This window comes from Nerophis ophidion, linkage group LG06 (genome assembly GCF_033978795.1).
Source record: "Nerophis ophidion isolate RoL-2023_Sa linkage group LG06, RoL_Noph_v1.0, whole genome shotgun sequence".
In the NCBI taxonomy this organism is placed as follows: Eukaryota; Metazoa; Chordata; class Actinopteri; order Syngnathiformes; family Syngnathidae; genus Nerophis; species Nerophis ophidion.
In genome coordinates this window covers 18,823,821-18,837,168 of record NC_084616.1, presented here as the reverse complement: position 1 = coordinate 18,837,168, position 13,348 = coordinate 18,823,821, and the positions used below count along the sequence as shown (strand labels likewise).

General features: G+C 43.0%; 1 protein-coding gene across 3 annotated transcripts in view; it reads right to left on the bottom strand.

Moving 5' to 3' along the window:
- The window catches only part of ptpn22 (protein tyrosine phosphatase non-receptor type 22), a 51,275-nt gene extending 48,577 nt beyond the window's left edge, over positions 1-2,698 (bottom strand). For 2 of the 3 annotated variants that reach the window (XM_061902935.1, XM_061902936.1), the window contains exon 1: positions 2,493-2,697. In XM_061902935.1, coding sequence (XP_061758919.1) covers positions 2,493-2,585 — 93 coding nt within the window. In that variant the 5' untranslated portion in view covers positions 2,586-2,697. Of the gene's footprint in view, positions 1-2,492 lie in introns of all 3 variants that reach the window. The other variant, XM_061902937.1, reaches the window with a different exon arrangement.
- Between the last annotated feature and the right edge of the window lie 10,650 nt (positions 2,699-13,348).

Sequence of the window (13,348 nt, the reverse complement as noted above, 5' to 3'; positions counted from 1 at the left end):
TCACTACATCTGTAAGTGAAAGTTAAAACTGTATTATGCAAAGCCAAAGCCAATTATCAACCACACCCAGAAACGCTTCACTGGGCCCGAGCTCATCTAAGATGGACTGATGCTAAGTGTAAAAGTGTTCTGAGGTCTGCCGAATCCACATTTCAAATTGTTTTTGGAAACTGTGGACGTTGTGTCCTCCGGTCCAAAAGGGAAAAGAACCATCCGGATTATTACAGGTGCAAAAGTTGAAAAACCAGCATCTGTGATGGTATGGGGGTGTATTAGTGCCCAAGGCATGGGTTACTTACACATCTGTGAAGGCACCATAAATGCTGAAAGGTCCATACAGGTTTTGGAGCAACATATGTTGTCATCTAAGCAACGTTATCTTGGACGACAGCTATGCTACGACAGAGATGGCAACAATGTGTGAATATCCTGCGACACTCAAAGCAGATGCATTTCCAACGATGAAGTCAACGAAATCACAAAGGTGAGTTTTGTTGTTATTGACTTATGTGGAGTGTGCTAATCAGACATATTTGGTCACAGCATGACTGCAAGCTAACATGCTATTTAGGCTAGCTGTATGTACATATTGCATCATCATGCCACATTTGTAGCTATATTTGCATCCAGCCTATCCATCCACCCACATTTAATGCCAAACAAACACATACCAATCGACGAATTCAAGTTGCACCAGTGGTCAAAAGATGCGAAAGTCCCTCGTTTGTTCTGCACAATGTACCGACGACAGCTATGCTACAACAACGATGGCAAGAATGTGTGGATATCTTGCGACACGCAAAGCAGATGCATTTCCAACGATAAAGTCAACGAAATCACAAAGTTGAGTTTTGTTGATGTTATTGACTTATGTCCTAATCAGACACAGTTGGTCACGGCATGACTGCAAGCTAATCGATGCTAACATGCTATTAAGGCTAGCTGTATGTACATATTGCATCATTATGCCTCATTTGTAGCTATATTTGTATCTAGTCTTTCCCTCCACCCACAATTAATGCCAAACAAACACATACCAATCGACGGATTTAAGTTGCTCCAATGTCACAAGATGCGAAAGTCCCGATCGTTTGGTCTGCACATTTTACCGGCGATGCTAAGGCAGACATGACACAGAGATGTATGGATATCCTGCAGATGCATTTCCAACGATAAAGTCAACGAAATCACTAAGGTGACTTTTGTTGATGTTATTGACTTATGTGCTAATCAGACATATTTGGTCACGGCATGACTGCAAGCTAATCGATGCTAACATGCTGTTTAGGCTAGCTTTATGTACATATTGCATCATCATGCCTCATTTGTAGCTATATTTGCATCCAGCCTTTCCTTCCACCCACATTTAATGCCAAACAAACACATACCAATCGACAGATTTAAGTTGCTCCAGTGTCACAAGATGCGAAAGTCCCGATCGTTTGGTCTGCACATTTTGCCGGCGATGCTAAGGCAGACATGGCACAGAGATGTATGGATATCCTGCAGATGCATTTCCAACGATAAAGTCAACGAAATCACAAAGGTGAGTTTTGTTGATGTTATTGACTTATGTCCTAATCAGACATATTTGGTCACGGCATGACTGCAAGCTAATCGATGCTAACATGCTATATGTATGTACATATTGTATCATTATGCCTCATTTGTAGCTATATTTGTAACCAGCCTTTCCCTCCACCCACATTTAATGCCAAACAAACACATACCAATCGTTGGTTGGAAGGCGATCGGCGAATTCGTCCGCTTTCTGTCGCTACATGGCTCAGAAGATTCTGTCTCTTCTTTAATTTCGTTTTCCGTACTTGCCTCCACACTCCAACCATCCATTTCAATACATGCGTAATCTGTCGAATCGCTTACGCCGCTGAAATCCGAGTCTGGATCCGAGCTACTATGCTATACCTTTCTGTACTATCCGACAATAGACGGGTGGATATAGCGATGGTGTAAATCAGGCGCCTTGAAGCCGTTTTTCGGGATATTGCGTGATGGGTAAAATTTTGAGAAAAACTTCGAAAAATAAAATAAGCCACTGGGAACTGATTTTTATTGGTTTTAACCATTCAAAATTTGTGGTAATGTTCCCTTTTAAAAACAATTACCACTGTACTTCAACTTAAGGACAGCGTAAGTCCGTTCCAGACGGTTAATAATAAATCGGTCCGTTTGACTCATTTCACTTGATGTAACCTTTTCTAACTTTCAACAATACTAAATAATCCAAGTAAGTATTAGGTATCAGATCAGTATCGGTATCAGCCTTTACACAAAGCTCCAATATCGGTATCGTCACAGTAAAGTCAGCTTTTGCCGGGTTTTCCGTTTTTTTAACCCCTCTCATGTTTGACAAATATTATTTTATGACTTAAAAGAGAGTTTTTTAAAAACCTGTTGACTTGTTCTGGTCATTGGATGAACAGGAAGTGGCATGCAGTACGGGAAACATCACCTGTTAATGTTTGACTCACCACAAACTCCCTAGGAATGCTGTCCTCGGTCTCTCGTCTCCTCAGCCGAGTCTGCAAGAGCCTCAGAGTGTCGGCCTGCTTCTGTGGGTTCATGGCCGGGTGCTGTGGATCCAGACCGGGTCAGCAGCTCTCATGTCACCCCAGAGTCGGAGCTTGTCGCGACTATCAACGGGGGGGAAGTCTGGTGAGTAAAGGAGGAAGTTCTCAGCTTCTGTGGTTTTCCTCACTGGGTCCTAAAGTCACTCGGCGCAGGCACGGAAGGAAGTGTTGAGGTATTGACTCACAGGTCTACATTAGGGGTGTGCAGACCGAGGGCCGCACACTGAAAACTCCGGCGACCATTTTGATATTTTTTCATTTTCAAAACTAACACGATATCTAGGGCTCCGCTCAAGTTTGGAAGGATCGCAGTCATTAAAAAGTAAAAAATAAGCCATACATCGTTTTTATTTGTTTATTCTTTTTTTTAATTCAACACTTAAATCTACTTCTTTAAAGTAGAACATTATCACAAATTCAGAGGGGTTAAAACCAATAAAAATCAGTTCCCAGTGGCTTATTTTATTTTTCGAAGTTTTTTTTCAAAATGTTACCCATCCATCCATCATCTTCCGCTTATCCGAGGTCGGGTCGCGGGGGCAGCAGCCTAAGCAAGGAAGCCCCGACTTTCCTCTCCTCAGCCACTTCGTCTAGCTCTTCCCGGGGGATCCCGAGGCGTTCCCAGGCCAGCCGGGAGACATAGTCTTCCCAACTTGTCCTGGGTCTTCCCCGTGGCCTCCTACCGTTTGGACGTGCCCTGAACACCTCCCTAGGAAGGCGTTCGGGTGGCATCCTGACCAGATACCCGAGCCACCTCATCTGGCTCCTCTCGATGTGGAGGAGCAGTGGCTTTACTTTGAGTTCCTCCCGGATGACAGAGCTTCTCACCTAAGGGAGAGCCCCGCAGACCGGCGGAGGAAACTCATTTCGGCCGCTTGTACCCGTGAACTTGTCCTTTCGGTCATGACCCAAAGCTCATTACCATAGGTGGGGATGGGAACGTAGATCGACGGGTAAATTGAGAGCTTTGCCTTCCGGCTCAGCTCCTTCTTCACCACAACTGATCGATACAACGTCCGCATTACTGAAGACGCCGCACCGATCCGCCTGTCGATCTCATGATCCACTCTTCCCCCACTGGTGAACAAAACTCCTAGGTACTTGAACTCTTCCACTTGAGGCAGGGTCTCCTCCCCAACCCGGAGATGGCACTCCACCCTTTTCCGGGCGAGAACCATGGACTCGGACTTGGAGGTACTGATTCTCATTCCGGTCGCTTCACACTCTACTGCGAACCGATCCAGTGAGAGCTGAAGATCCCGGCCAGATGAAGCCATCAGGACCACATCATCTGCAAAAAGCAGAGACCTAATCCCGCGGCCACCAAACCGGAACCCCTCAACGCCCTCAACGCTAAATTTTACCCATCCCGGAATATCCCAAAAAAACGCCTTTAAAGTGCCTGATTTTCGCTATCTGTGAAGCCACCGTCCATTTTCCTGTGACGTCATCCAGTGATGCCAATACAAACAAACGGGTAGCACAGCAAGATATAGCGACATTAGCTCGGATTCAGACTCGGATTTCAGTGGTTTAAGCGATTCAACAGATTACGCATGTATTGAAACGGATGGTTGGAGTATGGAGGCAGATAGCGAAAACGAAATTAAAGAAGAAACTGAAGCTATAGAGGCGAATAGCTATTGATGTTATTCGGCCATGTCTGCCTTAGCATCACCAGTAAAATGTGCAGACCAAACGATCAGGACTTTCGCATCTTGTGACACTGGATCAACTTAAATCCGTCGATTGGTAAGTGTTTGTTTGGCATTAAATGTGGGTGGAGGGAAACGCTGGATGCAAATATAGCTACAAATGTACATACAGCTAGCCTAAAGAGCATGTTAATATCGATTAGCTGGCCATCATGCCGCGACCAAATATGTCTGATTAGCACATAAATCAATAACATCAACAAAACTCACCTTTGTGATTTTGTTGACTTTATCGTTGGAAATGCATCTGCAGGATATCCATACATCTCTGTGCCATGTCTGCCTTAGCATCGCCGGTAAAATGTGCAGACCAAACGATCGGGACTTTCACATCTTGTGACACTGGACCAACTTAAATCTGTCGATTGGTAAGTGTTTGTTTGGCAATAAATGTGGGCGGAGGGAAAGGCTGGGTGCAAATATAGCTACAAATGTACCTACAGCTAGCGTAAATAGCATGTTAGCATCGATTAGCATGCCATGCTAATCGATGCACACTCCATGTAAATCAACTTGAATCCGTCCCTGATCGTGTTGTTACACCCTCTGACAACACACCGACGAGGCATGATGTCTCCAAGGTACGGAAAACAGTCGAAAAAACGGAAAATAACAGAGCTGAGACCCGGTGTTTGTAATGTGTTTGAGAAAATGGCGGCTTTATTATCTATGTGACGTCACGTTTAGGCATCATCGCTCCGAGAGCGATAAATAGAAAGGCGTTTAATTCGCCAAAATTCACGCATTTAGAGTTCAAAAATCGGTTAAAAAAATATATGGTCTTTTTTCTGCAACATGAAGGTATATATTGACGCTTACATAGGTCTGGTGATAATGTTCCCCTTTAAGCCCTTTTTGTCAGATCTCTTTTTTTATGGCATAAAGACAAAATATGCAATATTTTCCCCAAAATATTTCAAAGTGATAAAATAATTGGAGCCTTAAATAGGTCAAAAAGTCATAACAACATTGGTTTCAATTCATTATTATAAGAAAAAATATAACATTCAACAGGGCCCCACTCATAAAAGTGTAAAAATAAGTCAAACATTTTTTTTTCACTTAACGCTTAAATTGTTCATTCAAATTCAGATATATCTGTCAACTATAAATTATTATTATAACTTTTTTTTTCGGCTTCACCCAAGGAAGGCACACATGTCATACACAAAGCCTAACCAGGCATTTTTTTCTCTCAAGGAATTTGGAAATAAAATCATGTCTTCAGGAGATCAACACTGTACTGAAGCCCAGAACACTCTACGCATTTCCCCAGTTTTAGTTTAGGGATAAGGAAAGATTGGCCTGGCTTACTAGGATCCCTCTTTATGTTTGTGAACTTTATAGTCTATACACTAAGACTGATGTGATAATCGAACTGTTAACGACTTTCACTGTCACCGCTCGGGTTCCACTGACCACCCAGGAAGGACACCTCTCTAGCAGGTTTGACTGTCGTTTATTTTTCAATAAAGACAGTTTCTTGTGCCGTCGCCGCTCTCGTTGCTCGCTCTCCATGTCTCGCTCTCCGTGTCTCGCTCCTCGTCTCTCGCATCTTGCTTCCTGTTGTTCTCCAGCGGACTCTCCAACTCCTTCTGCCCTGATCTTTCCTCCTTTTCCCCTTTTATACAGTGTGAGGAGATAAGTCAATCGTGTGCCGGTGCGCGATCCACGCACCTGAATCAGATTGCGGCGTCGCTCCCAGCACGCCCCGCCTCTCCGCTCCGCCGCATTCCCCGCCTCTCGTTCGCTGGCTCCGCCTCTCTACACAAACACTATAAAAGTCTAGAATGAAAGAGCAACAGTATATTGGAGAATTGACAGAGTGTGTGTACCTTCAGTGATGAATGATGAGCAGAGGCAGAGTTTGGAGAGATTTCTCTAGCTCGCTTTCCATTTTTATGTACTCACTGTGCAGGTACGTGGAAAATGTTTTCTGTGCCATTTGGTGTTTGGGGCGGGTATCATGCTAATTAGCTGCCTGAAATCGGGGTACTTCACTTTAGAAATAGCCTGCATGTCTTCTAGCACATATACTGCAATGGCTCAATCAATCAATCAATGTTTACTTATATAGCCCTAAATCACTAGTGTCTCAAAGGGCTGCACAAACCACTACGACATCCTCGGTAAGCCCACATAAGGGCAAGGAAAACTCACACCCAGTGGGACGTCGGTGACAATGATGACGATGAGAACCTTGGAGAGGACCACATATGTGGGCAAGCACCTCCCCGCCACATTGTTATGGGAGACGCACTGCACCCTGTCAGCTAAGTCTGACATACCAATTCGTGTTTTATACGCTCCAATAAAATATTATGATCGACGGTATCGAAAGCAGCGCTAAGATCGAGGAGCAGCAACATAGATGACGCATCAGAATCCATCGTTAGCAATAGATCAATAGTCATTTTTGCGAGGGCTGTCTCAGTAGAGTGATTTGCCCTGAAACCGGATTGAAAGGTTTCACATAGATTGTTAGACGCTAAGTGTTCATTTAGCTGCTCTGCAACAATTTTTTCGAGGATTTTCGAAATAAAGGGAAGGTGAGACACCGGTCGGTAGTTTACCATGAGGTCAGGATCGAGGTTAGGTCTTTAAAGGAGAGGATGAATAACCTCTTTTTTGAATGCTAGGGGGACAGTGCCAGAGGAAAGTGATAAATGTATAATATTTAGCACTGATGGACCTAATAATACAAAGAGCTCCTTGATAAGTTTCCCAGGAAGAGGGTCAAGTAAATATGTTTGTTTTATTCCATTTACACGTCGTAACAATTCTTTTAATGTTATTTAATCAAAACGAGAGAAACTATTTTGAATATTTGCAGTATCCACCGTATATACAGTCGTATCTGTGTTACTATAACCCAGTTGTAGCTGGGACGCATTGTCTTTAATCTCCTTTCTAATAAGTTCAATTTTCTTATTAAAGAACTTCATAAAGTCATCTGCCGAATGGGTGGAGCTACTGGAAGGAGTACCTTGTTGGGTTAGCGATGCTACTGTACTAAACAAAAATTTGGGATCGTTTTTATTAAGGCGGATGAGATTTGAGTAATATTTAGCTTTAGCTAAGGTAAGCAAGCGTTTATAAGTTATTAAACTATCATTCCATGCTTGATGGTGCACCTCAAGTTTATTTGTGCGCCATTTGCGTTCCAGCTTTCTACATAATTTCTGAGCTCTAGTTTCTTCTGTAAACCATTGCGTACGCCTTTTTAGAGCCTTTTTTAACTTCAGCGGTGCTATACTATCAACGGTTTCGCACAGGGCGTTGTTAAAGTTGTTAGTGAGGTTATCAATAGAGTCCACATACTTTGGGAATGGTGCCATTACCGAGGGCAGTAGGTCAGCAAGAGTCGTCGTTCTGGCAGCATTAATGTTGCAGCTGCTATAGCAGTTATTATTATTAGTTTGCCGAACATGAGTCTGAACTTCGAATTTTATAAGGTAATGATCGGACATTACTTTAGTATACCGGAGTATCATAACTTTGGAAACGGTGATACCTCTGACAAGCACTAGGTCTATCGTATTACCGCTGCGATGCGTCGGTTCATTTATTATTTGTGTAAGGCCACAGCTATCAATTATAGTCTGGAGCGCCACGCATAGTGGGTCTGATGGGGTATTCATATGGATATTAAAGTCCCCATTATAATTATATTATCGGCGTGCGTCACTAGATCAGCAACAAACTCTGAGAATTCACTGATAAAGTCCGAATGACTACATGACATTCTCCCAATCCTCTGCTGTATCATCCATGTATCCATTTTGGTATAAGCTTAACTCGTCGTGTTTGGAGAATGGGGCCATGTATCGTGAGATTTTGAGCCAAAACCTCCTTCCATCAGTGAGAGCTTTGAATGGTTGACCAAATACTTATTTTCCACCATAATTTACAAATAAATTCTTTAAAATTCCTACAATGTGAATTCCTGTATTTTTTTTAACATTCTGTCTCTCACAGTTGAAGTGTACCTATGATGAAAATTACAGACCTCTGTCATCATTTTAAGAGGGAGAACTTGCACAATCGGTGGCTGACTAAATACTTTTTTGCCCCACTGTATCTATCATTGACGCAATGTCAAACCTAATTAATTATCCATTATTTGTATGGGCCACAGCTCCATATACCGGCAATACTAAAAATATGCATGTAGATTAATAAGATCCACAACAAGACAATGATAATATTAATTATTGCACATGTATGCAGATTGCAGGTGTCAATAATATGAATTGATTTACAAATATTATGAATATTTCTATCTCCAGGTGTACATGTCACAACTGTGTGAACATGGAGACAGGGGCTGAATGTGCCTGCTGTCATGAGATACAAGCAGTGGCCACAACAATGGAGCAGGAAGGGATGGAGACGTGCATCATAGACCACCCTGGCTTTCAACCTGTGTGTCTGGATGAATGGGTGCTGCAGACAGCGTATTACGCCTACAAACCGCAATATGGCGTGCTGCAGCTAGAGCAAAATGAGTGAGGCACTAATAAGTTTAAATAACTCTTTATTCTATCAACCTTTGGAAGATAAGTCAGAATGAGCACTTTCTTATCTTATTCTTATTCTGTGAAATGTACTGTGCTACAATGTACCTGACATTATATATCATAGAAATATTACATACATGGACCGTAGATGTCAACAATATTTACAATTTACTGCAACAGTAAATGACAAATGAATAGAATGCATGACAATGTTTTTTGCATCTCAGAGAACAGTGAGTCACTGTGTATCCATGTCCGGATAATAACAGGTGCCATAAATTTGCTATCAAATATTTCGTACTTGCAGGTGGAGACGATACACAGCATATCGACAGTTTGTCCGCTTGTGCTGGGGATATCTGGGAAAGGAGATACGGGTGGCACTACCAGCTTGTGTAGTACATAAGATTAGAACAACATTTCCATCGACGGACTACACGGGGTTCCAAGACGTGCAGTGACAGCAACAGAATCCACATGGCCACTGTAGTTAACGCTTAGCGAAGTGACTCCTGCGCTTGGCGATCATCAATCAATCAATCAATGTTTATTTATATAGCCCCAAATCACAAATGTCTCAAAGGACTGCACAAATCATTACGACCACAACATCCTCGGAAGAACCAACAAAAGGGCAAGGAAAACTCACACCCAGTGGGAAGGGAGAATTCACATCCAGTGGGACGCCAGTGACAATGCTGACTGTGAGAAACCTTGGAGAGGACCTCAGATGTGGGCAACCCCCCCCCCCTCTAGGGGACCGAAAGCAATGGATGTCGAGCGGGTCTAACATGATACTGTGAAAGTTCAATCCATAGTGGCTCCAACACAGCCGCGAGAGTTCAGTTCAAGCGGATCCAAGACAGCAGCGAGAGTCCCGTCCACAGGAGACCATCTCAAGCGGAGGCGGATTAGCAGCGTAGAGATGTCCCCAACCGATACAGGCGAGCAGCCCATCCTGGGTCCCGACGAGCGGTCCATCCTGGGTCTCGACTCTGGACAGCCAGTACTTCATCCATGGTCATCGGACCGGACCCCCTCCACAAGGGAGGGGGGGGACATAGGAGAAAGAAAAGAAGCGGCAGATCAACTGGTTTAAAAAGGAGGTCTATTTAAAGGCTAGAGTATACAGATGAGTTTTAAGGTGAGACTTAAATGCTTCTACTGAGGTAGCATCTCGAACTGTTACCGGGAGGGCATTCCAGAGTACTGGAGCCCGAACGGAAAACGCTCTATAGCCCGCAGACTTTTTTTGGGCTCTAGGAATCACTAATAAGCCAGAGTCTTTTGAACGCAGATTTCTTGCCGGGACATATGGTACAATACAATCGGCAAGATAGGATGGAGCTAGACCGTGTAGTATTTAATACGTAAGTAGTAAAACCTTAAAGTCACATCTTAAGTGCACAGGAAGCCAGTGCAGGTGAGCCAGTACAGGCGTAATATGATCAAACTTTCTTGTTCTTGTCAAAAGTCTAGCAGCCGCATTTTGTACCAACTGTAATCTTTTAATGCTAGACTTGGGGAGACCCGAAAATAATACGTTACAGTAATCGAGACGAGACGATAGCTTCTTCCTTGTCTAGCTTCTCCAGTTCATCGCAGAGGAAGGGAGGCACATCCCCGGTGACGCTGACTGGTGTTCTCTCGTCAGGGGTCTGTCTGCAACCAGCAACAACCTCCCTGATCAAGTCATCTACGTAGCCTGCAAAATACAATTGTACATGTTCCTGCTCACAACAAAAAAAACTCATGGAGAGTGAAACCTGACAGTATTATTATCATGATACAAAGAGTCGAGTGTTTACAGGTTGTGTCCTCTACACTTACGGTAAGTTGGTTCTGTTACGATTTTCTTGACCACATGGCCCCCCTGCTAAAACAAAATTTACCAGCCGCCAATGATTGTGCTCATCCATCCATCAGTTTTCTACGGCTTATTCCCTTTGGGGGTGCGGGGGCGCTGGTGCCTATCTAGGCTACAATCGGGCGGAAAGCGGGGTACACCCAATGATTATGATGCACATACTTGCCAACCTTGAGACCTCCGATTTCGGGAGGTGGGGGTGGGTGGCGGGGCGTGGTTGGGACGGGGGGTGCGGTTAAGAGGGGTGGGGTATAATTCACCAACTCAAGTATTTCATATATATTTCATATATATATATAAATACATATATTTGTATGAAATACTTGACTTTCAGTGAATGCTAGCTTTATATATTTATTTTATTATATATATAAATAAAAGAAATAGTTGAATTTTTGACGGCACCTGTCAAATACACAGTAATAAAAACACAGTTCTACTAACTGTACTGTGCTTGCTTGTTACTAAAAAAAACAAAAAAACAACACTTACCTTTCACTATTTGAGTAACCTTTTTTCTGCCATATGCGTATTGGCGAGCGATCTCCGAATCCGGTAACATCCTTCACGGATTTGTTGTAGACATCCGCAAATGAGAACGGGATGTTGCTTCCAGCTATCAGCATAGCCATTTTTGTCTCAGCATAAAATACACCATCGGTTATCCATTTTGCGAGGTGAGCCATAATACTGGGTTGTGAACGATGCTGCACTGCGGACGCTTTGTGCTTCGCTGACCATTCATGGGTGAATATCCGTTCGGCCGCCGTGTTCAATGGAGAAGTCTGTTCTACAAAATTTACAGGAAACATACCACTTCCCCTTCGAACTCTCCTGGATAAACTGAAATTCTTGTTTCCAATCGTTCTGGAATTTGCAAGCGTATTTCTTCAATTTGCCTGTCGACGGTCTAATATATTGGGTTGGAGTCAATAACCAGGCGACATGATGAAGTTACTGTCTCTTTACTGTGGGCTTCAGAACAACAGACTCTCTGATGCATGTTCCTTGACTGCACTTAAATGTAGAATATATTTACATTCTATTCTATGTACAGTATATGGCAGTATTGTCTTGTTTAAGAGGGTTACAACATTGAGTCAGGTCTGACTCAATGTTGGGGGGCGTGGCCTCCAGCTCCGCTTGAATTTAGGGAGATTTTCTGGAGAAAATTTGTCCCGGGAGGCGCTGAATTTCGGGAGGGTTGTCATTTTAGGCAAAGTATAAGACAATACTTTCTTAACAGCATAATTCAAACCAGGAATAAGTCTTCAAGTAACAATATTAAGTGACTAACATTGTTGGGTAAGACAGAATTTGGTTTTATTCTGAATCCAGTGAAACAGATTGGTGGTTTTAGCTGATACAAAGACTTTCGGGTGTTTTTATATGTGTACGTGGAAGTATTTGGCAGGCGCTTTTATTCAAAGCGACATACATAAAAAATACATACAAAACATTCACTGTAAACATTATCATTTGATGCAATACAAAATATCAATACAAAGTGTCAAGACAGAATAAACTCTCCGCTACTGCCGAAACAGAGATACAGTCTATAGGTCCCTAAGATATATCGATATATAATGTATTCATACATTGTTTATGTTTATGCATGTATATATAACCTAATCATATTGTTTTTTTAATTTAAAAATAGCTGACCTTTTGTTTCCCCCTTCTCTGGGATTATATATCCAGTTTTGATTTCGGACGTCTGGTCACTTAAAGCATATAAGAATATTCTATTACTTTTATGCAAACTGTGAATAATAAAACACGCCAAAACATGTGTACTTTATCATAGCTACACGTATGACGAAAAACCGCGTGAAAATCAGTGGTATTCAGTGAGGTAAGATGAATTAAATGCGCTGACAGTTCATTGCTCCTGTCAAATGAAATGCACTGAGTGGAGCGGATCACCACTCCAAGATGGCGGCCCTGCGTCTCGTCAGCGTCCGTAGGAAGTAGAGGTCGCTTCTGTGTCTACTTACAAGATGTCTATTGTCGGCCCAGCACTGACGTCATCAGGAAGCGACAGTGTTGTGGTTGTGGCGGGAAGCACACTCGCTTCAAACAAGAAGCAGTTATTTGCGTTTTTGTATTTTATAAAAACGCCCCACTGCTCGGACGCTACAGTATTATTTTAAAACTTGCTAAACAAAACAACCGAAAAAATGTCTTTTACAGTTGCGGTTGAATTATTTTACACCTTTTAATTCATGCAGTTAGCTTTGTAAATGAATGAAATGTGAGTAAACATGGCTGCTCGACTTGTGAATCCAAGAAAAAAACAATTGGTGAGTAAAAAAAAAAAAATCAGTGTGAGTATCAAACATCCATCCATCTTCTTCCGCTTATCCGAGGTTGGGTCGCGGGGGCAGCAGCCTAAGCAGGGAAGCCCAGACTTTCCTCTCCCCAGCCACTTCCTCCAGCTCTTTGCGGGGGATCCCGAGACGTTCCCAGGCCAGCCGGGAGACATAGTCTTCCCAACGTGTCCTGGGTCTTCCCTGTGGACTCTTAACGGTTGGACGTGCCCTAAACACCTCCCTAGGGAGGGGTTCGGGTGGCATCCTGACCAGATCCTCGAACCACCTCATCTGGCTCCTCTCGATGTCGAGGAGCATCGGCTTTATTTTGAGTTCCTCCCGG